Genomic DNA, 26,631 nt, shown 5'->3' on the forward strand with positions numbered 1-26,631 from the left:
AAGCGAGCGAAAGTTCGAGCTGTGGAGCCAGAAATTTTGAACGCCGCTGACCGTGTTGTCTGGAATGCGAAAGTTTGCCTACGCGCTTAACTCCGTCGTCTGCGGATGGGGCGTTGCCAAATCCGAAGGAAAGGCTGTGCCGCCTTGCCGGCACTACGGATCTCTCGAGACACTCGACCGCGCACTTCCTGACGAATGGCTTTTTGTGTGTATCGTGCTGCTTCTACGCAGGAAAGTGTGCCCTCTGTGCAGTCACAAGCCGGCTGACGACTTTCCTTGAGGGCCTGGCGGCGCGCCCGTAGACTGTCGTCCGCTGACTGGACTTATATAGATCGGGGTATTTGTCGATATCGGCGTCTTTCTGCTGTCCCGACTCGTTTTGTAATCGTGAGCGTGTATGCCCTCAGCTTGGAGAAAGGTTCGCGTCGTGGGTTTGCGAAGCCCGCTTAGCTTAGCAGCGCTCGGCGATGAAAGCAAGAAAGGGCCTTGCCGGCTAACGTCGTTCTGTCGGAGCGTGAAGCCTCTCTATCGAGGTCATAGAGGCAAAGAATGCCGCGAGAGCAAGTAAACTCGTCGCCAGGTTACTGGATCGAGCCCACTCGTCACGAGCCCACTCGTCACCGGAGAACTGGTCATAGGCCAACTCGTCACACCAGCCTTTTGGTATCATGCCGTCTCGAGATAGGAACTCTCGGGCAAGGTGCCCTTTCGTCCCATGGGTGTCGTCGTACCGCGACCGTGTTAAAACCCTCGAAGTGCTCACCGGAAATTGGTCTTGAAGGTGTTTAGGGTGGCGTGGGGAGGTCTGTAACGTCCTGAAGCTCTGCTTTTTCTTTGGGGAAGGGGGGGAGGGGGAGGAATTCAGCGTGACCTGGACTGGTTTGAAGGGCTTATCATACAGGGGCGTTGAGGTTGGGTACTTAGCTGGTATGGGCAATGGTACTTAAAGTTACCGCTGTAGTTGGGCACGGTGGTGGAGAGGTCAGTGTGACCACGTGATGGTGTGACCTGTACATATGTGTCAACCCTGTAAACGCAGCTGAAGCGCTGTTCAGAAAGGGGGGGGGGGTTGTTGTTGGAGGAGGGGGGAAGATTTGCCGAAATAAGCACTAAGTGTGGCTCCCGTGCTGCCTGGGAAAATTTCGGGTAAGGTTAGAATCCCCCAAACACCCCCTCTGGCTACGTCCCTGCTCCCGACTGTACCTTTGTTTAACAGGCGATGCATAGCATGCATATATATATATATATATATATATATATATATATATATATATATATATATATATATATATATATAGACAAGAAAAGAAAACTTTGAACAAGGTAAAAGCACGATTGTTGCCAACGTTTCAGCAAAGAGACTTGCTTTCGTCAGGGCAAGTTGGCAATCGTTGGCAACAATCGTGCTTTTACCTTGTTCAAAGTTTTCTTTTCGTGTGTTCTCTACCATCTTCAAAAGTTCAACTGCTCCCTATAGATAGATATATAGATATATATATATATATATATATATAATATATGTGTGCGTCGCAAAGCGAACCTCTTTCCCAGCGCGCACGCACATTAATGGGCTCTCATTGAAAGAAACCTTAAAGGGGCAGCTATCCGATTTTTGCGGAGTACACGCCATCTATCCGAAATAGAAGGCCATCCCTTAAAACACCAAGCGGTTGGCTGTCCCTTTCACTTGCTAAATGGTGTAGTAACCATCGTCGAGCTGCTCCATATAGTTTTTTTTTTTTTTTTTTCCAAGATTTTGCTTCTAAGCCTTGCGGACTGTAGCCGTAGATTTTTTTTTTTATTATTATTATTCGTTACATGGGTCTAGGTCTTTTCGGTACGGGACGTTTCGGTACGGTCTTTTCGATGCGCGACCAAAGCGCCCTGTACCGAAACGTCGTGTACCGAAAAGACGGGAGCCGGTTTCACACCACTGTTCTTGCACTACAAAGTTTGTTCAAGAAGTCGTAGGCGTGTTCTCTTTGTTACCCCCCATCGGGAAACCTTTCGGGAAACCTTTCGAGACCCGCTGAGGGGACGGAATTTAAAAGGGAGTTTGGCACTCCGTATGTTCCGTGTTGTAAGTAGTTACCGTGTTGACCGGGACCCGTCTGGGCACTTGTGCATTCGTCGCGGTATGGTGGATTATTTCCGCGGGCCGGCCCTCGCCATGCCCGCGCATTTATTACGCTGGAGTGCGTTCTCCTCGCCGTGCCTGCGCGCGCAGGCGCAGTCGGGTCCCGGTCAACACAGTACGCACGGTACAATACGGAGCATACGGAGTGCTCCGTCTTGTAGCGTGCGTATACTGTCCCAGCGCAATTTTCGCTCGCGTACGGCATGCGCACCGTTTTCAGATCTCTCTTTTGCGGTGCTGTTTACTCCTCCCCGGAAAGCCGCGGCTGCGGGATGAAGTCGGTGTGCGCAGTGTCATTGCGTGCGTCACTTTGCCCCCCTCCCAAGCCCTTCTCGGTGCCACGGCACGTGCTGAGCGAAAAACAGCCCGTGGCGAAATTGCGAGAACTTGAGGGGTGCTGCTGTTGCCACGGCACGTGCACCCTCGGAGACGGAGGTGTGCTACTGCTGCTGTTGTTGCTGCCTGGCGCTTTTCACCTGATAGTAACTACAGCTCCATCCCGTGGCAAATAGCGGAGATTCCAGAGAACCAGCTTGGCGGTCCAGTTTCGCGTGCACGCCGCGCTGCGACGATTAATCTCCCAAGGGACCGCCACCGACCTCCCTGTTTTTTCGGCCAGCGCCACCTCCGCGGTGAGAAGGCCCAGAGTGTTTTTTCTTGCATTGCTTATACCCCGCAAGAATCAATGGGGTGCTTCTAAGCGGAAGTGTCGAAGTCGTCCGATCTCTTTTTATAGTATGCAGAGACCAGTAATTGTCGCGGTTTAAGGCGCTACATTGCGCAAGGACACTTGCGTACCTTGGCGGTGTTTCCAGTGCGCTTGGCAGCTCCTGTCATCCCGGCGGGCCAGTCTGGTTATCTTCCGAACGACGGAAGGAAGGAGACCTCCTCGCTCGCCGTGGCTCCAATTTCGCATTCCTTCCGTCCGCTCTAGCCGTGCGCGGTGGTCTATCTCGCGCGGCTACCGTTCGTTTGGCCGCTGATAACGGCCGGAATTCCAAGCGAGGTGACGGGCTCTCCCGCAGGTCGCTCTCTTCTCCTTACTGTGAGTTTTCTGTGGTTGGCACAGAACTTCGCACCGTGGTCGTTCCGGCTGGTGGGGGCAAGATATCCGTATGTCAACACCCCCCACAAAAAATGACCGTGTATCTGCTCATTTCGTTGCAAATGTCGACGAAAGACGACGGTCGACCGACGCCCCTACCAAGTAAATGCCTCCCTTCTCGTTCACACTCGCCTCTCGTGCTGTTCCTCTCCCGTTTCGTTCGGCCCAAGGATAACACGCTAGAGGTTTGCTCAAGTCAATTTAAATTTGCCGCGTCCCACTGCTCCAGGTCGGGTGCCTCGATGCCAGCGCTGCCGTACGGCGGAGATGCGCGTGAATCGAGGTACCCTACTACAGGACAACCACGTTGCCCTACTCCACGAGGGTTCCAAGCTGAACGTGAAACCTATCAAGTGGAATTTCGTTGCTGGTGCCGTTTGATTTCTTGAATGCCGCCAGTAGCTATAGTAGCGCTGGCAACAGCAGGCGACGGTTTTCTGCAGTTTATGTAGTATTTCATTTGCTATAGCAAAAAGCAAGCATGAAGTTGTTAATAAAGGAACACTGCAAATATAACTTTTGTATTGATTTTCTGCCTCATATTTTCGTAATGTTCTGTTCTTGTTCAACAATGCTGAATCGTGTGAACATTGCCACAGGTTTTGTACGTTTAGATTTGGCTGTTTTACTTTGACCAGGTGGCTGAATCGAGGCACATACAGACAGGCCATGATTTCTGCGTTTGAGTAGCCCAAGAAAGACAGTAGTTTTTTAAACATGTTTCTCTTAAGAAAGGGGCTTCGATTTTTTTGAACACGAAATTGTTTTATAGCGGGATACACAGATTTCGATGACGTCATATCCGTCACGGAAATGACGGCAGTACAACGAAGCAAGCGGCCTGTAAAGGGTGCACCCCCTGCACGCAGGGTCTTCTGGCGGCGAAGCAACCTTTGGTACTGAAGAGTACGTTATATTTCTTGTTGTTCGTTTTCGGGTTTTATATTTTAGCACGAAAGTGTTTTATGCCGGAATACCGAAAGATTTCACTGACGTAATATCCGTCACGGAAATGATGACAGTACACCTTTGCCGAAGCGCCCCGCCAGCAGGACGTCGCTCGCCAAACACACCCACAAGACAGCCGCGTACCCGCAGGTCATGCTGATCTCGCTGCGCATTTTACTTTCGTGTTTTACCGATTCCTATGACAGAACAATGAACCAGTCTTTTTTTTTTCTTTCATCTCAATCCCCGAGTATGCATTGTGTGATGTGTGTTGTCATCAAGGTGTCAGAACTTCCATTTTTTTAACGCTCTTTTTCTGATTGGACAGTAGTTAGCAGAGTAGCGGAAGAGAGACTACACCAACCATGCACATGCCAGTGCGTTTTAGAAAAATATGAGGTTCGCAGTACAAACGCTTGTTACCATAGTGCGCGCCATTTACAGAACGTAATTTGTACTGTTAGGGGGAGCTGCTTTCTGCGCGATTTCGTCGTTCACATGTGAAGACACTTATAAAACGACAGCGAGAGAAAATCATGAACCATTTCTTTCTGTAAAGATGGATGACTACCGAAGCCTTTTAGCACACGTCATAGAGGCGACAAAGAATTTAGGCGGAAATAGTGAGGAAATTTTATTTCTCTCGAGCGTTGACGGCATCAAGCCGTATGCATACACACGTACGCTTGTTTTAACTATAGTGATTTTGAAAATGGCGCTTATTGATTACCACTCTACTCCGAATTCATATCCAAGTAACGAGACGTAAAAGTTCAATGTCAATGATGCTTTGATCTCACAAATGGTGCCTATCGGTCTGATTACTGGGGCGGTATTCTCGTGTTTGTCCGTTTTGCGTCCGTTTTATTGCGACGTACGTCCAGTTGTAAGCGGGCGTTGGGTTGACTTTTGCGCAACTGTTCTTGTAAACACATTTTCAACGCCCAGTCCGATTTTAAACGCTCTTTCATGTGTTTATTGTTCCGCCAGTGAACCAACAAGGCGACGAAAAATCGTCTGCTCCGAGAAGCCGCGGCTTAACGCAGTAGCTCCTCCGTGCTTGCACGGCGTCACATCCGGGTGTGCGCTTTCAGCCAACCAGGGCTTGCTCAAAACGGACACTTTTGAAACGGACACAAAGCGGACAAAAGACGAGAATACCCCCCCTGATCTACTCAACGGGCATATCCAAGTGATATCCATGCTTGCAATATTTAATTCGAAATCTTGATTTGGACGGCGTGTGATTTTGGTGGTGTCTCCCGCTGTTAAGTTCGGCCTCCGCATGTAATTAATGAAGGCCGCCGGTGGCCCATGTATTGGCGTCGCCTCCGCTGGTAGCTACTTTCCCGTGTCCCTTTCATGTAGCCGCACGGACGCCAAGTTCGGAGCCGCGGAGAGCTGTTGTGCCCGTCCTTTTGTGTGTCAAAGGATGGGGGCGATTAGCCTGAGTACCTCTGTCGCGTCGAAGTTGGCAGGGTCATTCGGCATAACAAGCTGACGAGAGGCCAGATGATCGTATCTCTTAGTGTTGAAAGCGCGCGCGGTGTAAGTTTGGAAAATCTTCGACTCCGGCGGCGGCGTTGGTCGTTGAAGGGTCAATCGCCTCGGAGACCACCGAGTGGGCCTGAAGCGCGTCTTCCGGTGGCACTGGCGGCAGGCGGCGGCAGGCGGCGGCAGGCGGCGGCGCCCTTCGTCTGGGAGGGAATTAGCAACCCTCATTGTCCCGCGACGCGGGCGTCGCGGGAGGCGCCGCGCGGAGGGAGGTCAGCCGCGCGAGGACCGCTCCGGGCCCTCGGCTTGGCTGTTGTTTGTGCAGATGCCGCACGCTGAACGTAATGGATGGTTCACTTTAGGCCGCAGATGGCCTGTATTTTCTGGCCGAGTGCAACAGCGTGCGTAGGAAACGCACTATGAGTATGTAAGAGAGAGGGTTAGGTCACGTGACCGCAGGTGAGGACATGTGTGTGATTGGCTGGTTACTGTGGCCAATCAAGGGTTTCTATTAATTTGTTTTGAAAGGTTTTTCTCTCTTTCTTGAACGCCCCTTTTTGGAGGCGGGGTTTTTGCTATCAAAACCGGAGTGTTGGGTTTTGTCGAGGGTCGGTCGAGAGGGGATCTAGTTCAGATAGATCTCGGCCGAACAGGCTGCTGCTGTCAGAGTGACAATGTAACCGTCACTCTGACCTGATGTAAAGTTGGAGTTTTGTAAATAATGTAACTAAACCTAATATCCAGCAAGGAAGGCAGTCCTCATCCCTCACCCGCTCCAAGCATCGGTCGTCGGTCATCGGAGCGAGTCGAGATCGTCCTCTCGGCTCGCACATCAAAAGAACATCACTATTTCGTCTCCATCAGTTCGCCAAGAAGATGGAGAGACGAAATTTAACTGGCGCAGTCGACAGGATGACCACGACCATGGGCTGGAGCTGGTGGGGCATTGCGGAGAGACTCCTTCAACGCAAGGTTCGGCTCCGACCAACGACGAGCCAGACTCCAAGCATCGACGGGGCGACACCTCAGCGGGAGGCCTCGTGAGTTCCGGCTCAGTGCGGCAGCAGCCGCGATTCAACGGCAACGGGGCGACACCTCAGTGGGAGGCCTCGCGGGCTCCGGCCCAGGGCGGCGTAAGCCGCGGTTCAACGGGGCGACACCTCAGCGGGAGGCCTCGTGGGCTCTGGCCCAGGGCGGCGAAAGCCGCGGTTCAACGGGGCGACACCTCAGCGGGAGGCCTCGTGGGCTCTGGCCCAGGGCGGCGTAAGCCGCGGTTCAACGGGGCGACACCTCAGCGGGAGGCCTCGTGGGCTCTGGCCCAGGGCGGCGAAAGCCGCGGTTCAACGGGGCGACACCTCAGCGGGAGGCCTCGTGGGCTCTGGCCCAGGGCGGCGTAAGCCGCGGTTGAACGGGGCGACACCTCAGCGGGAGGCCTCGTGGGCTCTGGCCCAAGGAGCACGGCCTCATCCCAGCGGCGAGAGCGGCGCATCGGGTCCACTAGCTGCTGCATCAGCGACACTGCGACCCGACCGAACCCGGAGCGAGCACAGGTGGGCCCTGATTTGTTTTCTCCGGGTTCACCATGGCCACTATGCTAACGGGATGTCGCGGCACCGACCGAAAGGTTAGTGCCATTGTGCTCGAGATTGAGGAGTTGAGAGCTGAATTAGCTCTCAAAAATGCCCAGCACGCGTTGGAAAAAGCTAGGCTAGCGGGTAGCCGGGGCGCGGATAGCCCGTCCGTGTGGACGGCTGAGGAGCTCAGTGCTCAACTAGCCCAAGGGAGGGCGGAGATCGCTTACGAGAAAGCGAAGCTCCGCAGGATCGGCGAACTCGAAGAGGACGCCAATCTTTTCACGGTGTTTGTTCCCTCGTGGGCGCTTCGAGCGCCACGGGAGAAGGAGAGTGGAAATGTCGTGGAGGTGGCCGAAGCCACCCCAGTTGTTGGGCAACACGTTGGCGTTCCCACTGTTGCAGATGAGATCTTGGAATCGCGTGAGACAAATGTCTTAGCTGCAGCGATTCTTTCTGTGGCGGCGGGCAATGTTGCCGTGGCCGCGCAGGGAGGTGCAGAGGTAGCACAGCCGTCAGGTGAGGGCAGCGGATCGGCGCGCCTAATTGTGGAGCTTCCGTGCGCGAAGCATGAATGCGCAGGGGGTCCGCGGCGTCTTGAGCGTAGGTCGATTCCGACACGCCCGAGAACGCGGAAGGCGGCGGCAGGTGCGGCGGCGCAGGTGCGACATCGTCGTACGCGCTACCGCCGAGTAGGGTGTTCCTTCTCTCCCGGGAGCACAGGACACCACGAGCCGAACCAGGGTTCGTGTAGGATCAGCTGGTGGCGCACAACACGGAATCAGCTTCCGTGCGACGGTCGGTGTGTGCCGCCGCGGAAGGGGGCGTTAGCGCTGAATAGTGTGCAGTGCGAGACAGGGACGGTTCAGTGTTGTTTGCTGCACACTTAGTGGTTGGCGTTTTGCGTTTTTTTTTTTCTGCTGTTTTGTTATGTGTAGGGTTCGCTCCGACGAGCGTTATTCTTAGTTGTCCCTGTACTGTAGTTCTCCCCCTTGTTCTTAGTTTTTTTTTTTGTGCATGTGTTGGTTGTGTTCAGCTGTCGTAAGGCGCGTGATTTACGAGTAGCGCAGCTTCGCGGGTTTAACTGTCTTCTTGAGGACTAGAGCCGCTGTTACAGCACGGTAGGGAGTTTACCTCTGGGTACAATGGCGAGTGCCTTTCTTTACTTGCGCTCGTTGGCATGTGGTCATGGTGGGCCATGGAATGTGCAAGTAGGGCCCACTTGTGGCGCTTGTGTGCGAACTAGTGTTTGAAGTACTGAAAAATGAACTTTCAGTACATCGAATGTGGACAGCAGGTGAACCACAACAGGGACGAACAATCTGTGGCGCATCCCGAAAGAACCGGCGTCCGCGAGTGCGTGAAGAGAACTTTCTTTTAACGTTTTGTTATTGGTACAGGAGTGGCCTCGTTTGGTACGTTTGGGTTTGTTCGGGTGGTTTTTTTTTCCTTTCCTTAGATTGAAAGAATGTTCATGCATGCGCTTAACGTCTAAGAATGGATGGTGTCATTCATTCAGTTGTCAAGTTTAAACATGTATACCCTTCGTGGGGTTTGTTGCCTTTAATGGTAGAGGGTGCCGCGAGTTTGTTCTAACGGGCCTTGTAGCTGAGCGCTTTCGTTTATTGTTTGATGTTGCGCAAGCCATGGCTAGGCCAGGGCACTGAGTATGCCGTGTTGTATCCGTTTTTGGTGCAGTTGGCCGGCGCTTTTTGCTGGTTGGGTTGGTGCGTACCGGGTTAATTTTGTATTGTTGTACTGTATTGTACTTTGTATTGTACTCGCGTAACGGCTTGAGTGTTTTTTTAGTTCTGGCTCTGCCGTAAGACATAACTTGCAGGAGAGTTAATGTTGTACGTACAGCTAGTGTACGGACAACATTCTTAGTGCGGAGGTGTTAAGTTCGGCCTCCGCATGTAATTAATGAAGGCCGCCGGTGGCCCATGTATTGGCGTCGCCTCCGCTGGTAGCTACTTTCCCGTGTCCCTTTCATGTAGCCGCACGGACGCCAAGTTCGGAGCCGCGGAGAGCTGTTGTGCCCGTCCTTTTGTGTGTCAAAGGATGGGGGCGATTAGCCTGAGTACCTCTGTCGCGTCGAAGTTGGCAGGGTCATTCGGCATAACAAGCTGACGAGAGGCCAGATGATCGTATCTCTTAGTGTTGAAAGCGCGCGCGGTGTAAGTTTGGAAAATCTTCGACTCCGGCGGCGGCGTTGGTCGTTGAAGGGTCAATCGCCTCGGAGACCACCGAGTGGGCCTGAAGCGCGTCTTCCGGTGGCACTGGCGGCAGGCGGCGGCAGGCGGCGGCGCCCTTCGTCTGGGAGGGAATTAGCAACCCTCATTGTCCCGCGACGCGGGCGTCGCGGGAGGCGCCGCGCGGAGGGAGGTCAGCCGCGCGAGGACCGCTCCGGGCCCTCGGCTTGGCTGTTGTTTGTGCAGATGCCGCACGCTGAACGTAATGGATGGTTCACTTTAGGCCGCAGATGGCCTGTATTTTCTGGCCGAGTGCAACAGCGTGCGTAGGAAACGCACTATGAGTATGTAAGAGAGAGGGTTAGGTCACGTGACCGCAGGTGAGGACATGTGTGTGATTGGCTGGTTACTGTGGCCAATCAAGGGTTTCTATTAATTTGTTTTGAAAGGTTTTTCTCTCTTTCTTGAACGCCCCCTTTTTGGAGGCGGGGTTTTTGCTATCAAAACCGGAGTGTTGGGTTTTGTCGAGGGTCGGTCGAGAGGGGATCTAGTTCAGATAGATCTCGGCCGAACAGGCTGCTGCTGTCAGAGTGACAATGTAACCGTCACTCTGACCTGATGTAAAGTTGGAGTTTTGTAAATAATGTAACTAAACCTAATATCCAGCAAGGAAGGCAGTCCTCATCCCTCACCCGCTCCAAGCATCGGTCGTCGGTCATCGGAGCGAGTCGAGATCGTCCTCTCGGCTCGCACATCAAAAGAACATCACTATTTCGTCTCCATCAGTTCGCCAAGAAGATGGAGAGACGAAATTTAACTCCCGCCTCCTGCTTTAAGAATACGTTGAGCCGTGGGAGTTTTTCTTCTCAGATTGCAAAAATACTCGGAACTCTGGTCGTATAAACTTCTTCGCCCAAAAAAGACAAGTGGTAACGCTGTCACCACGCCGCAATTTTTTGCTCCGGAGGAAAGATCGAGGAGCCAATCACAAAACAGTTATACAGCAGCGCTGTATAATAACTCGCCTGCACCCGGAAAAAGAAAAAGGAAAAAATATGGAGGGAAGGGTGTGCCTCAGAATAAGTCAAGGAGGGGCGAAGACTCCCGCGATGCCCCCTCTGGTGACAACGCCCACGGAAGCAGCACACATTCGTTGAGCCTAATTTGATTTTTTTTTTTTTTTTTCAACGGAGAGCGGCGAAAATTCCTATCACATTTCGCCGCAGCGGTGAATTCGCCTCCTTGCTCTAAACGGCGCATAAAAACAAAATTATCGCGAGGCTGCGTACAGAAAAGAAAGCTGTTCTATAAATTTGATCAGCAGAGAAAGTCTAATACCCGTGCTACACAAGCGTTTCAAAGGCCTTCGAGTCGAATGTCATTTGACTCAAATGACACCTTTGAGCTGCTACACGACGTTTTCAAATGCATTTTGTTAAAACGGCATTTGAGTCAAAGGAGCACGACAACTGACCTTTGAGAGTCTCAAAGGCCTTTGAAACACGAACGGTCGTACCCTCCGGATCAGTTTCTGCAAGCCGTAATAACAAAAACAATTATTTACGAGTAAAACTTTGTGTTTGAAGTGCAAGATCTTCATAATTTTTCACTGGTTCACTCGTTTTCGTTCTCTGTCACTCGCTCTACGATTACGAGGTAACTTGGTACTCTCAACACCGGCGGTGCGAAAAAAGACAAAAAAAAAACTGGCTGCCTAGTGCATGTTTTGTGCGCGCTTGTAGATGGTTATCAATTTGATCTCTAATAATTGCTTTTTTGCCCATTTTAACTCTAAAATTACATTCTCGCCAAGAACGAAACATGGCAGCAGTGGTGACACCAAAACATGGCGGGCGAACGCGGAAACTTTCAACTGTTTTTGAGAATGGTCGTGTAGATCGACAGAACTTCTTCCAGTTCGAATGACATTTGAAATTTCGAAGGCCATTCGACTGAAATGTCCTTCCAAACGCTCGTGTAGCACAGGTATAAGCCGCCTAAAATGAGTTCTTTCGGATTAGGACCGACAGGAGGAGTTTATGATGCTTAATAAATAGCCTTCTTTTCACTTTACGTACTTTCGATATAAAGTACTTCGTCCTGCGGCATGCCAAGTAGGCATGGTTGAATTAAACGGTGCTTCTTTGTTGTTTCTGTGGTTCTTGTCGTTGCAGGCATTGCAGCTGTTGGTTGCGGTTAACCGTGAATGCTTTTACTTACAGCGAGTTTAAAGCGAAAAAAGGATCGTAGCTAGTAACCAGACTCTGCTAACGATGCTTCATCGCGTCACCGCTTTATTCCTCGAGCTTGCGACGCGCTTCGTGGACGGCTTCCAAACATTGTTTTTTGACTTTCATTTCCTCCATTGCAACGTGCCAGGCGGCGAAGTCCTTCACTCCTCCTGTCAGTACTGTAGCCAAAATGACGTCAGCAAGCGAGAGGGCGATCCCGGTTTGCCACGTGATTAGACCTCAAGGACGACTGCTGAGTTGTCGTTGTTCTTTTTGTTTTCTGACCCGTGCTTTTCTGCCTTCAAGAATCTCCTCGGCCGCTGCATAGTTGTTGCTTTCGGTTTCGTCGTATAGTGTTTTCGTCTGACATGCTCTCCGATCCCAATGCCGACGCCCGCGCGGCGTTCTTTTCTTCGACGTGGCTCCACTGCCTCTTTGTATAGGGGGGCGTTGAGAATATAGGGCGGATAAAAACCTCGCGCTCGTTTCGGCCAGTTGTGCGCGCAGGCTCGCTCCGTCTTCGAGCGAAGCGGTGGCTGGCTTCCAGCGCGCTCGATTCAAAGCGCGGGCGCGTCGTCGCGCGATGCATTCGTCGTCTCTTGCGGTGACGGCGGCCATTGTCTGATGGCGCCGGTTTTTGCTTTTACGTCTGCCCCCTTCCCAGCTGATCGCCGCCGGCTGGCTGTCCGTCACGGCTGGGCCGCTTGCGGCGGCGGCGGTCGCGGAGATTGAGATCACCCCCTCCTCGTATTCTTTCCCGGCGAGAGTGGAGGGAGGAGGGAGGCCCGGAGACGTTGCCGAGCAAGCCCTCTGAATATTCTTGTTTTCCTGGTTGCGTGCGCGCGTTGGTGGGAATCTTCGGCAGTCGTCGTGCGAGGAGACCGCCCCGCCGCGTTCGTTGCTCGCGCGAACGACACCGCCGCACGTAGCAGCAGCGGTCGCCAGCGGACGACGACGGTCGACTCTCGGCTCGACCGCGAATCGTTCCCGTTTGGTCCGGCAGGTTTCTTCGCGCACAGCACGGCGGCGATGCGACTACGACGACCGCCGCCTCATCTGTGATCCGACGACGCCGCTCCGAAGTCGGCCGGTTTTGCGCGGGGCTTTCGCTCCCCCAGTCTAGCCTCATTCTCATCGGACGACGGGCCAAGTTCCCTCGCTCGCCGCCGCAGCCGCCTACGTGATACTGCTACCCGTCCGCCATCGGTCGCTTTGGCTTGCCGTTGCGTCGCTTGGTTAACGATGACGGCGACGGTCGCCGACGCGTGATGTGGCACGGCGGAACGACGACCGCTGTGCTTTGACCGCGGACGACGACACACCTCCTCCTCGGAAGCCCGCTGTGCGTTCGGCTGCTGCTGGCTGCGCGCAGGTCGGATTGGTGTTAGGCCTAACGATCGTCTGCTGCTGCTGCTGCTGTGTTCGCCGGTTGCCTCCGTGGTTTTCTTATTCTTTTTTTGTTTTACTCCCTCGTCGACGGTGTCCTTGTTGGTCAGTGCGTGCTGCTGTTGTGTGACTCGTGTGTAACTCGTTCGTGTGCGCCTGGTTTGTTGTGTGTTCCGTCTCCTCGGCGTCTTCTCGAGGAGTGAGTGGCGGAGATTCGTCCAACCTGTTGACTGCCGCCACCCGGGGGTGGAGACGGTGGTGTGGTGGTGATTTGGGTTCCGGCGGTCGCTCGTGCACGATGGGGCAGCAGCCGAGCCGAGGACCGGCGCCCAGCAGCATGGGTTATACGAACCAGGGCGGGTCGCCGGAACTGCGGCCGCGCCGGCATTCCACGCGCATGTCGGCGCGACGAGCCCGCGTCGGTGAGTCGTCTCCTGGCGTAGTCGTTCGTCGCTCGCCGTGGGTTTTCCTGCGGATGCCGTTGCGACAGCTGGCGCGTCACGCCACGCCGCCGCGCTCGCTTTCAGTTCGCCCTTTAAAAACACGCATCCTCTCGGTTTTTTTGTTTTTTTTTAGTAGGTTGGTAGGTTCCACGCGGCGCCGCCACAGATGTCTCGTGTGCTGTTTAACTGACATGCAGACGGCGCTGGGTTGAAGCTTTACGAGAATGAAATGGCGACCAAGTATTTTCGGCATCCGGGTGTCTGAAGGGTTCAAAGGCCGCTCAATCGGGGTCACGGTGTTTCTTCGGTCATTGCGTCCAAAAAAACGACCTGTATCAACTAATGTTGTAGCAAAGTGGGATGTTCTCGGTGCTGTCAGGTAGGCGCAGGTGTTTTTATATTGGTAGCCGAAGCCGGTTAACGGGCCAGTGCGTTCCGTACCACTTGCGCATCCTTGAAACATCGAGGTCGTTCATGAGGACACTCGGGCTTCAAGCACTGGGCCTTGCAACTGGTCCCTTACGCAGCCCTATAGATGCCCACGCTGTGACGGAAAGGGGGCGTGTGCACCTCCCTTCCCAAAGGCGGTAGAGAGGCGTTGTAGTATTGGGCGGAATTGTAGAAGTTGGTTTGCCAAAGAGCTTCCTCAATTGCGCCACTCGAGTTTGACGTAGTGGTAGCCGTCCCGGTGGGCTATCCTGGGAGTGGTAAAATGCTGCCGTTGACACATTGAATGAGAGTTGTTTAGTGAAATTTTGAGTCATCCGTTTTAATTTTCGCGTTGGTGATTGAATTTCATGTGCAGTGAGCCCTCCTCATAACGAACGACGAAGTTCATGGGAAATAAAATTGCTTTGTTATAACCAATGTTCGTTAAAAGCGGACATAACTCATTAGCCATGCGCTGGCGTGAAGACCGTGAAAGGTTTGCAATAAAGAGACATCGTTATAACGATGGTTTGCTGCATGTTGTAGTCTGTAAGCGGCCTAATATCCGTACTCGGGCTGCCGGGGCCACCGCGGTCTGTAGAGTCCTGCCAAAATTGACCGCCATTAGAGCTTTAATTGGTCGTCACTGGCGCGCGTGTGCTGCGACCGCTGCGCCAAGCTTGTCTCTGTCGAATGCCAGCACCCGTACCTTGCGGAAAAAACAGGCATCGGGTAACGGACGAGTCAGCCGCGCCAGTCAGTGACGTAACTCCCGAACGGCTCGGGTTGCCCGGGTTGAGCTAGTTCTTGGCTGATACCCAGTTCCGGTGTGGGTTTTTTGCGCGCCGCATGGATGCACCCAGAGATAGTGGCGGATCGTGCGTTTTTTGTTGTTTGTCACTGTTTCCTTACCACGCGGTATTTTGTTTTCCTTTGTGAAGGCAAACATCAGCCGATAGAACGGAAGAAAAGCGCTACCTAAATGAAAGGGACCCTGCAGCGCTTTCGATAAGGGCTGTCACTCTTTCCTTCGTGTCTGGAAGCACTGCGAAAGCTACAGTTATCGCCAGCACGGAGCGGCACTGCGCGATTTGCTCGTCGCACCAGATCCGCCTTTCCTTTCTGCTTGAAGGGAAACCGGCCAACAGCCGCTACATGGCCTCAGTGACGTAATTCGGGCCGTCGAAGAACGTCAAGACCGCGAAAGAGAGGGAAATCTTTTGAGTGAGTTTACAAGTTGAGCGAAGTAAATTAGTCCTTCAGGTGTGACTGCATTGTGCGATCAATGCTTTCCCTTACTTGAGTAGAGGAAGTCATAGTTGCAGAACCACGCGCACTGGTGACGTGACAGTGGTTTGCAGCGTGGTTTAATGTTAACAAAGGGTTTTAAGGGGCTAGTCGCTATAGTATTGAATTAAAATTTTACGTGCTCTTCCGAGAATGCAGCGCACGTTAAATTTGAATTCAAGGTTTAACGTTGCGTGAGCCTTCGCTGCAACATTTTTATTTTCAAGCATTTCGGCATTGATAATTTGCTCACGCGCAGGTGTGACGCATGCCGTCTGAATCCGCTAAATTTAGCCCCAAAACGTTGTAGCTGATGTCAGTAGTTTGGCTTGGATTATGGGACGAGGGGAGTGGCGTTCCTGGGTGCGCTTTTCCCTTTCAAAGGACCATGAGGGCAAAAGACAAGTTTTGGGTCATTGAGGAGACTGCTTTGTCACGATCACGATGACGCCAGTGTCATCCCAAACATCGAAATAATAATGGAAGTATTAAGGCGAAGCTGTGGCGAAAAGAAAAACGTCTTTCGTGGCTACAGTGGAGCTAGGAGTGGTTACCGAAGGCTACTTCTTTCAAATTGAAGGAAGTTGTATTTCGTGTTTCAGGGCCCCTTTTACATTTTCTCCCGTCGTGCTACAGAAGCTCCCGTGTCAGTCTGTCCTCTTCGCCCTTCGTTTTTGTAGCAAGCTCGGTTGGGCGGAAAATCGGAGTGCCCTTCTCGCGTGCGCCGCGCGCAAGAACGTTCCATTTCGTCGTCCACTTCTCGGTCGACCTTCGGCGAACAGGCGCTTGACTCTTTCCGCTCGGGGTCGCTGCTGTTGTGGTCGTGTGCTGGTGTAATGAATGCCTGCCAGCTGTGGCAGGGCCGGAAAGGTCACGCCTTGGAATACATTATTCCCGCGCGGCGGCCTCTTCTTCCCATCACCGTAAAACAATCGGCGGCCGAGCGTGTGAAGAAAACAAAACACCAAGTCCACGCTTCCGGGGTGCGAGTCGTCGAAGATAGATAGATACGCGGAAGGAGGTCTATGGCATTGAATAAACCCCCCTCTCCCCCTTGACTCCGCTCGAGGGAGGGTTGTGGCGCAACGTGCGACCGCCGCCGCCGGCGCGAGCGTTGTGGGGGCGGTTGGTTGGTGCGTGGATGCTTGGATGAATGAAAAAGGTCGTCTGCTTGTCGTCCGCATCCGGTCTCTCTCTCTCTTCATAGGCATGTTCGGCCAAGCGCTGTTCTTCGCTTGGGCTCTGCGGGAAGGCTTTTTAGAGTGAGCCATGGCTTCAGTACTCCATCGTATGCGGTTGAACGTCGCCTACACGCCGTACTACTGTTACAAAATCAACCAGTCCACCTCGCCACTGTGCCCAGAGTGCGATGTGCGTGAAGATCTGAAACACCTAATCTGTGACTGTGCGCGATTTCGTTCGCAAAGAGTGTCTCGCAGTGTCTCTTGGCCGGCCTCTCCCCGTATAAGACTATAACAGAGGGACATGTAAGGTGGTTGGAATTCTTCAAAGCGTGCCGGTCGTGCTACAAAAGCCTTATTAACCTATCTAAAAAACACAAGCCTTGATCAAAGACTTTGTAAATAGTTAAAATCATGCGTGTTCCTCTTTATCATTCCAATCATCATTGTCACCGCTTTCATCTGGCGTAGCAAGCCGGGCGGCTTAGCTCGGCTGGCATCGCCAGACTCATTAAAGATTGTTCCTCTCTCTCTCTCTCTCTCTCTCTCTCTCTCTCTCTCTCTCTCTCTCTCTCTCTCTCTCTCTCTCTCTCTCTCTCTCTCTCTCTCTCTCTCTCTCTCTCTCTCTCTCTCTGTCTCTCTCCATTGCTAGTGCCTCGCCTAGCGAGTACGACCTCGCGGGAATGTTCTACCGGCGGCGGCAAACCACGTGTAAAGATTCCGCGACCTAATGTGGAAGTTCAGTGAACCCTTGGCGATGACAGCTGCCCTCAGAGGCGCATAGTGTCACTTATTAGTGACACTAGAGGCGCATATTGCCGATTCCGTTAGCTGCGACGTCGGCGGCATACCTGCCAGCGCGCACGTGTTTTCTCACATAACCTGCTTAAGTAGTCCCGACTGTCTCTCTGAATTAAATTTTCAAGTTTCAGGAGAAGCGCAGCTGGTCGTTTGGTGGTGTTGACATTTTATGACGGCGGACGAATGCATTGACTTGCTTTGATGTCCTGCCAAAGCAGATAAAGTGCGTTCAACAACTTCTTGCTGCTGAAGGCGGTCCGTTCAAACTTATCTCGTCAGGCCCGAGTAGCCACTGAGACCGGCGTTTCTGTAATCTGTACGCAGATAATCCCACTTCGCCTTGGCCAACGAGACGGGCCTCGCAGGAGCTGCAATTCCATTTTCCTTCACCTCCCGCTCTCACCTTTAAAAGCCAACGTGGCTTCCTTTTACAATGAAACATTTTATACAACAACAACAACTTGCGCTTTCGATAAACGTTTCTCCGAACCCCGTGCTACGGTGCAGTGAACCCCGTCCGTCCCCGACAGAACGGGCGCCGCCATTCGGGCGCTGCTCTGAAAGAGTGGGCTGGGCCTTAGAGCAAAAAGGGGCCGACGGACGTTTTGTGCACGATCATCGCATCCGAAACGCCGGCCACCATTACGGCGGCCACGTCAAACTCCGCGGGCGACGGGGCCGTCGTCACGCTCGCAGTGCTGGCGTGCACTTTTTTTTTACTCTTCTACGCTGCCGTAATCGTAATCGTTCGCCAGACATGTTCTGCGACGACAGGCGTATGACTCCGTAGCCCGTGTGTGTGCGCGCGACCCGTCAACCTCGTATCAAAGACGAGAAAAATAAAGATCCAGACGAGAGACGGGGACTCGTGAGCGCCTCCATTTGCCCCGCAACGTTTCTGGTTTTCGTGTGGCTATTGTATTCCGCGCCCCGCTTCACTCTTTTCCGGCGCTCCCAATCTTCTTCCGCCGAGGAAGCGAAAACGGCGAGACCGGAAGTCCGCACCCTCCCCTTCTCTCCTCTTCCGTGTGCGATATCTGCTGCTGCTGCCGTGGGCTCGGGACCTGTCACCCCAGGGGGCCACTCGCGCAAAAACTGAGCCCGCGGTGACAGGGGTCGTCTTTGTTCCACCCCCCTCCTACCCTACTCGACGGCCGACTTTCTCCTGGACGTTGTTGTTCTTTGGTTGCACTTTCCGTTTCTACACCTACCTACCGGCGCCATCTTTCCCCGTTTACTTTCTCGGGCGGCCGTCTGTCTGCGTGACGCGTCCTGTGCGTGCGTGCCTCGTTGGTTGAGTTTGTGTCTACGCCGGCGAGACTGTCTTCCGCGTTGTGGTGTGTGTGCAGCGGGCACTCGTATATATGTATGCACCGTGGTGGCACTGATACGGGACTCGTGACGGCGGCAACCCTCATAAACGCTGCTCTTCCCGTCTGGGAGATGAGGCGACGTCTTTGTCTTTCTTCTGCACTTCGCCACCTTCGTTTCTGCTGGGTGCGTTTCCTGTCTTGGTTGACGGCCTATGGCTGGGAATCGATCGCCCGAGTCGTTTACCTGCGGGCACTCCCGGGAGCGTATTACAGAATTTTACGAAATTAAAAAACGCTGCCTTTCTCTATCTCCAAGTTAATCGTGCATTCGTAAGTGTGCCCCACTGCCAAAAAGCGTTGTAAATGCGCTCGCCCGTCTAGTACGGTCCCGTTCGGACAAAAACAAAACTAGAAATGCGGGGGTATCGTTACGAGCGTGTGGCTTTTCTGCACGTTACTCTCTCTCTCTCTCTCTATATATATATATATAAATATATATATATATATATATATATATATATATATATATATATATATATATATATATATATATATATATATATATATATATATATATATATATATATTTCTCTCTCTGAAAGAAAGAGAGGGGAGAGCTTTGACAGCTTTCACACTTGATACGAAATGATTCGTTCCCATCAGCAAGGATAAGAAAACTGCTCTTATTATTTGTCAAATTTCCCGCATGAACAGGTCTGTCTTGCCAGTAGGCGATGTAGGGAATAGCTCGTTTGAAGTGGCGTGTTTTCAAAGCGTCTCAGCGAGTTCGATTCATGTTTGAACAACTGCAGGCTCGGTCCAGGCGGGAGAGGCCCCGGTACAAGCGCTGCTGGAAGAACGAACACACTTTCGTGGCTGGCCGAAGGCTGCTTTGAGTGCAGTGCTCGTCTATATGCGGAAATTGTGTTTACGAAGGGAGATCAAAGGAAACGGTTTCCGGCGGGCGCGTTCAGAGGCGAGCTTTCCGGGCAAAGTGTTCGGGGAAAATTGTCGGAAGAGCTGTCTGCCAATCGGTATTATTGGTGCGGTAAAACGTGCGCAATGTTTTAAGGTTGTTTGCGCAGGCTCGTATAAAGTGCGAACTCTCCAAAACGATGCAGTGGTAAGCCCATCATTTTAGGAAGCTTCTCTGGTCTATTTGAAGAGCAAATAGAGGTTGTCTCGGGCATATATATATATATATATATATATATATATATATATATATATATATATATATATATGATATACACACACACGTTCGAATTTTGAATGATACTACCCGGAGTGCGCCTATATAAATGAAAAAGGGGGAGGATGATTTCATTCAGGGCTCGCAATACTTTTGACGGGACTATCACTGGCGGGCCACTGAGCTTATGAGTTTTGTATACAGTAAAAGCTGGTTAATTACGACCGCAGGGTTCACGTCGTGGTTGTAATTAACCAACTTTTTCCCGTACCGTATGCCGTCACTGTATACCGTATGCCGTCACTGTATATGCCGTCCTAGTTCCAGTTGATGAAAGTTCGAACTAACGAAAGTGAATGATAACAGCGTGCACATTGCGATTGGGAACAGTAAACTGAGATTAAATTGGAATTGGGGCGGGTAAGTTTAATTGTAATTGCCGTCTGCTTTTTGATCTCGTAGGGGACATTCTTGCTCTAACGGGCGAATTCAGCAGTAGGTTTTCCCGTTTCCTTCTTCAACATTGAAGAGACGGGCTTCCGAGCGGATGGCGGCACCACTGCCGCGTATATACCTCCAGGCTTCCCTTCGCGTCCCCACTGGCAGTGTCAAGTTGTGCACTAGTGACCTGAGATGTGGTGCCCTCATCTCTCGGAGCACCACTCACCGCTGCACTCGCATCCGCGTAGAATTAGTCCGCAAAGTTCTCTACGTCTTCCACAACTTTAGCCCTGTGGCTTTTAGATCTCGTTACCCGACTTCGCCTTCTCCCTCGGGTCTCCTCTCCGCTCCGTAGGTGACGCAACCTGGTCCTCTACATAGGCAGCGGGTGCGTTTCTCTGGCCGTGTGCCAGGCACCAAGTCGACAAAGCCTATCACCCTGGTACTGTATTGCTTAGCAGTGACCGCTTAGCCGTGACTACGAACGCTTCGTCGTTGCTTTAGCGTTCACTGTTCGCTTTACTGAACATGACCGTGTCGGCTCTCCTTTATAACAGCCTTCCTACACTCTTAGGTAATGCCTAGCCCACTCTACGAAGGACCTATTGGGGCTGCTACGAAACGGCACTCTTTTCCGCGGCCCTTTCTTTGTTTTTAAAAGTTCCGTTCACCTTCGAACCCCAAAATGACTTCCTTCACTGCGTGATCGAAGTGATCCGTCGTAGAGCTCGGCACAGAACGATTGTCTTAATGATAATCCAAGCGCCCAAACACGATCGGCGAAAATTTCATCCTCCGTCGTCTATACGTACACCGACGCGCCCGTGCGCTGCAGCGCGCCGATTTTGTGCGCCATGTGGCACCGAGCCGCATTTCGCGCCAACCTTCCGCAGTGCAGCCCTGACCGCCGTGAAGCGAGCGAGCGGGCGCCGCTCACTTCAAGCGCCCGTGTATCCTCTTGGTGGGTGGGCCCCCGCGCAACGGCACATATCCCGTTTCAGGACCCCTCTCCCCTCCCTCCCACATCAATTGCGGACTTCTTGCACATATTAATAAAAGGGTGTACCGAAGTGAACCTCCTTGTTACAGCCCCCAGGAACAAGCAGCAGCGCCGAGTGCGCAGAAAAGAAAAAAAAATCTTCGGTGTACTTGTGTGTCCACTTTCGTGCCTTGTAGGCGGGAAGCCTAGCCACGGCCGCTCGATGGAAACAAGGTCTCCATCGAGTGGCCGTGGCCTAGCGGTGCTTGTCGACTCCTTTACCGCTACATCGTATTTCCATCTCATTCTTCGGTTCCTCCTGTTCGCCTTTAGGCGCGAGTTACCTCCGACAAACAGCCAGGCTGGCGACACTTTACGTTCCATTTTCTTTTTTTTTAAACACGAAAGTGCTGACGTCATATCCGTCACGGAAGTGACGCCAGTACAACGAAGCAAGCGGCCTGTAAAGGGTGCACCCCCTGCACGCAGTGTCTTCTTGCGGAGAAGCAACCTTTGGTACTAAATAGTACGTTATACTGCGGGTAGAATCGGGGTTCAGCGCGTCTGGTGTACGCACGTGCCGTCGCGTTCACTCGAGCCGCGGCGCGCACTGGTCTAACTTCTTCCCCCGCCCGCGGCAACTAGCCGAGGCAGCGCGATATGAACGCACTCGCCTTCCACTCTGGAGACTCGCGTAATTCGCGTTGTTCGATTCCCGTACGAACTGTCTTTGCAGTGGCGGCCATTTTCTGTGTTACCGGACAACTACTGCAACGCCGGTTTTTCGTGCACAATGGAGCACTTAAACCTTTCCCCTGTGAAGAAATGGCGCCGATTCTCGGCTTGCACAACGCTGCGTGGTCTCGGCCCCTCGTTGTTTGTTCTTCAGCGGCGCGAGCGCACGCTTTTGACCCGTCGCCGCCGCCGCACGGCGATCGTCGTGACCGGATCGATACCGTGCGATATACTGCTGCAGTCCGTCGGCATGACGCTGTCTCGGCGTGCGAAGGTGCTTTGCATCACGACTGTCTTTTTTTTTCCTTCTCGTTCGAGGACGACATTTTCACCCCGCCTCTGCGGTCTGGTGCGCACGATGGCGTGACGACGGCAGGGTATGTGCGCGGTGGAAGCCGTAAAGCATTGCTGCGGGCCGCACCCGTCTGGCAGTATTGTAAAAGGATTACACTTCCTCGCTGTTGCTGCCACCCGTCGTTGTGTCAGACTGCTCGCGTGTAGTCCTCCCAACGATCGCTCCGGTGAATGCGTAAGAGCTATTCCCTCCCGTCGTTAATTGATCGCGTGTGAAGCGGTGGTTAGGTTTCCTGGGATTCAAAGGCGCATCTGAAGTTGGTCGTGGGCCGATCGGGTCTCGGAGAAAGGTTATATGGCACTCGGATGGGTCGCCGTTGGCGCCGCGGTAGGGCCGCAAGAACACCTTACTCGCACGCACTTGCGGCAAAACTCCCGGTTTGCCTCTATCTCCGAGGGGTGGGGGCTGCTACGTCAAGGTCGCATGGGACGATTCGGTGCGTAACTCGCCGCCTTTGCTTAGTGGAAACAAAACTGCGAATTGGAGAGAAGACGCGAATTCCAAGTGTGGGGCCGTCTTATTATCGCAGACTCGTTCCAAGTGCGCGACGCGCGAGCCTCGTTTGTTTCACAACGATGGCTTAGGTAGGCGAGCCGGTAATGCGTCTTTAAAAAGGTTCAGTTGGCGAGTGCCCGCCGCGCTCTCTATTTTTTACGCACAGCGCTTTTAAACGCGCAACTCAGCATTAGAGGTCGCGCAAGAATGCGTCGTTTCGTCGCTTCCGCCTATCTTGCGAAATATAGTAGTCGCGAAGCCCGTTTCATCCCCTCCTGGGAAATAAAGAGGATATTCTATGCGTTGGTGTACGGCCCAGACCTTGGCTTGCTTCTCTCTCTCTCTCTCTCTCTCTCTCTCTCTCTCTCTCTCTCTCTCTCTCTCTCTCTCTCTCTCTCTCTCTCTCTCTCTCTCTCTCTCTTTCTCAATGTTTGTCCTCATCCTGCGTTTTCTTTGAGGAGGCAAAAAAAAAAAATGAGAACACGCCGTCTCGGAGGAAATTTCAGCTGTTGTTTGCGCGCTCTGTTTCTCGAAATCGCTTTACGCGGCGCGCGTTTGCAGGGAAAACGTACACAGGCAAAAAACACGCCGAAATCGAATCCGGGGTGTGCGCGTGCGCGGAGAACAAACACGTTCAGGTTATTTTTTTTTTTTTCTTATTCCCAGGTGCGGTAGTGTCCAATATACAGTGCTTACGCGAGAAACTATATGCGTAGGGGCCTCGCGCTGGTAAACAAAATTTCGGGGCTCGTCTGAATGTCGGCCGCGGAGAATTCTCCGCGTGGGCTGCTCATTCAGTTCGTTTCCGTTTGTTTCCGGAGGAGCAGACGAACGTTCCTACGCCGTGGGGAATTTGAATTTAAACAAGTTCTACGTTTCCCGGCGCCGCGCGCAGCTCCAGAAAACATGTCTGATTAGTGTAGTGTTGAAAGAAATAAAAGGGCGAAGTTGAAGGTTATAGGGTGCGCGCGAAAAGAAGCGAAACAGGCGAGTAAGTGCGTATTCGTGAAACCATGTCTGCGCGCTCGTCGTACAGGCGGTTCCTTCGAGTTTCGCACCCGCCGCGGTGGAGCAGTGGCGTTACGCTGCTGAGCACGAGGACGCGGGTTCGATTCCCGGCCGCGGCGGCCGCTTTTCCGGTGGAGGCGAAAGGCGAAAACGCCCGTGTGTGCGAGATTTCGGCGCACGGTATAAAGACCTGCCCGGTGGTCAAAGTTAATCCATCACTGTAAAAACTGGCCGTCACTTTTACGGCCAAGTGACCGTGATTTTTTACAGGGAGTCGACGTAAATGGTGAAGACTGTTGTTTCGCCGTCAACTCGGTGGGAGAGGGGATAGAACAAGGAGCGAAAGGAAACAAACAAACTGATTTCGGTAATACAGCACTCTGATTGGCCGCCCCAGGCGGCTCTCGCAGTCGCCGGTGGGGCCTTTTGCTTTTTTTCTTGTTCGACGCCGGATTGTCGAAGAATGCTTCCTTTTGTAGGGGACCCTTCCGAGCGGCACCGCTGCCTGTTGCGGGGGGAGTGGGGGCCTTTCCAGGGACGCTTCCTTTGTCTCCCGTCGCGGCGGCCGCCGCAGTCCGCGCGATCGGGGAAGGAGGAAGGAAGGGACATTTTCTTCTGTTTTCGGAAAGCGTCTGGGTTGCCCTCCTTTCCGGTGTCGGGGGCTCACACATACTTCTTTGAAACTGCGACGGAGCAAACGTCTCTTTTCTGGTCTCCTTCAGCAAGCAGCCATGCGCACGGAGCTGCAGCAACAGAGCAAGTGCATCTGATAGCGGTAAGTGAACGATTTACCGCATCAAGAGATTTGTCTTCGCAAAAAAAAAAATAACAAATAAAATCTGCGAACGCAATAATTGTGAAGCAAGTTCAAGTGTGCAGAGTATATTGGCTCGAATACTATGAGGACCGTCGTGTCAGAAACTGGAACCGTGTTTCTGCATCTGTAGCTTGAACAGGGCAGCACGCTCGTCGGTGCGAGCGGTCGGCGAGGGATAACTGCGCCGTGAGAACGATGACCACCACCGCGCCGGCCGCTGCACGGCCTGGAGCTTTTACTTTTTCTAGCCCTTTTAATTGCCCCCAAACAGGAAACGCGTTTGCGTTTTGATGAATTTTGTCTCCAACTGGCACAGTTTCGAAATGTCGACATGGGAAGAAATGGGCGGGAATAGACAGCGGCTGATTTCGGCACCGCAGTAGGCGGGCGTTTCGTTAAGTGCACGACGCGTATGTATTGTTTTAATATAATTTTGCGCGAAACAACGCTTTTGATCGTGCCCGCGCACCCGCCGAAACTCGGTAATAAGCAATGACTTGTCGCTTGTTCCGAAAGTTGGGGTGGGTTAGGGTAGGGGGGCTGTCGACTCTTTCATCGGGTCGTGCAAAGGGCAGAAAGCGAGCAGACTAACGACTGCTTAAACTTGACGGGCCAAGAGCTTCTGGACACATGTAAACTCTGCGCGTCTTTTTTTCTCGTGCGTCGCCTTCTTGTGCAAAGTACGCATAACTGTTACTCGCGATCGTTGCATCGCTCGTTCAACTGCGACGGTGCGTAAGTGCAGTAATTTTGTCGCCATGCAGGCTCGAAGATGGGTGGACTCCAGCGGGCCTTCATAGCAGTAGACGGACACGACAGCATCACCACAACAATACTGTGAAGCAGGAAGTGTCACCCGTCATCGTGGATTCTTCATGTTCAGCGTTTGTTACCGACACGGCCACCCTCACTCTGACGATTGAGTTTGCAAAGGTAAATGAGTGTGGAACAACTTCATCTCGATAACGGTTAAAGTTTTATTAACTTTCTCATCGCTGCGGCCACGTACTAAAGAAAGCTACTGTGACTTTCTGTCAGCTTCCTTTGTTCTGTGGTTACACAGCGCGACGTGGCTTATTGAAATGTGGTTATTTTTTATCTTTTTACGCCAGTTTTATGCACATACTACGTATACCAAACTTTTCCCATTTAACTTTTGCACAGCTAGTATTCTTGAAAAGTCGCTGTCTTCCTAAAGCTAATGGAAAAGATGCTGTTTCGATTGGATTAACACAGTATTGTCATATTTGCTTGCATTGTTCACCACCTGTTTTTGTGTAGGTTGATCCCTTTTTCTTGTCTATTAAATGCAATTTTGTCCAAATACTATTAATGTCAGGTTCCACCTAATCACAATACAAATTGTTCTGTTTTTCAGGTGCTGTGGTTTTTCCATGGCTTTTCAGAAAATCAGCAGGAAAGCCACAAGTCTGCTGTGCATTCCTGCATCCATTCTGCTGTGTACCGTTCTGCAGCAATAAATACGTGAGCACTGAAGCTAATCGTCGTAGCATCTTTTATCAGTTACTGCCCACAGAATGTGAAAATTGGGCAGTTCAGCCGAAGACTACATTTTACTTACATTTGACGTCTAAATGACGGTTTGCTGTGAAACACTCAGGCCGTCATATTGACGGGCCATTAGTATTTCATATTGACAAGGACACGTCAAAATGACATAATGAAAAAATGTCAGCCCGTCATTTTGACGACAAATTTGTATTTCAGGATGACAAGTAAGACGTCAAAATGACTAAAAACGCCATCATTTGGTATTGACGACCACCCGTCAATTTGACAGTCAACCGCTTGGAAATAGAGCTGCCAGAACTTTTCCGTCATTTTGACCAAATTTTTTTTACAGTGTAGGAGCCCTCCACTACGGCGCGCCTCATCGCCTGTGTTGCGTCGGCGCGGTAAACACTATACAGTCAATAAATCCTTCGAGTTTTGCAAGGTGCATTGTAATGAGCTCGTTATAGTCTGTTTTCCTTTGTTGACACTTTGCTTCGTTCGTAGTGGAACAACTGTAAATGTATAGCTCTGTCCGTTCCTTGAGGTATGTGCACGAAAGGTCTGCATTTTTTTTAT

General features: G+C 52.2%; 1 protein-coding gene across 4 annotated transcripts in view; it reads left to right on the top strand.

The window, feature by feature from the left end:
- Numb (NUMB endocytic adaptor protein) overlaps positions 1 to 26,631 on the top strand; it is a 99,784-nt gene that overhangs the window by 38,958 nt on the left and 34,195 nt on the right. Inside the window, exon 1 of one of the 4 annotated variants that reach the window (XM_077680525.1) lies at positions 12,483 to 13,486. The exons of 2 other annotated variants lie outside the window; for them this stretch is intronic. In XM_077680525.1, coding sequence (XP_077536651.1) covers positions 13,363 to 13,486 — 124 coding nt within the window. In that variant the 5' untranslated portion in view covers positions 12,483 to 13,362. Of the gene's footprint in view, positions 1 to 12,482; positions 13,487 to 26,631 lie in introns of those variants that run through there. One more of the 4 variants, XR_013318138.1, reaches the window with a different exon arrangement.

Source organism: Haemaphysalis longicornis, unplaced genomic scaffold, assembly GCF_048455015.1.
Source record: "Haemaphysalis longicornis isolate Haplotype H1 unplaced genomic scaffold, Haemaphysalis longicornis Haplotype H1 scaffold_8, whole genome shotgun sequence".
Classification (NCBI taxonomy): Eukaryota; Metazoa; Arthropoda; class Arachnida; order Ixodida; family Ixodidae; genus Haemaphysalis; species Haemaphysalis longicornis.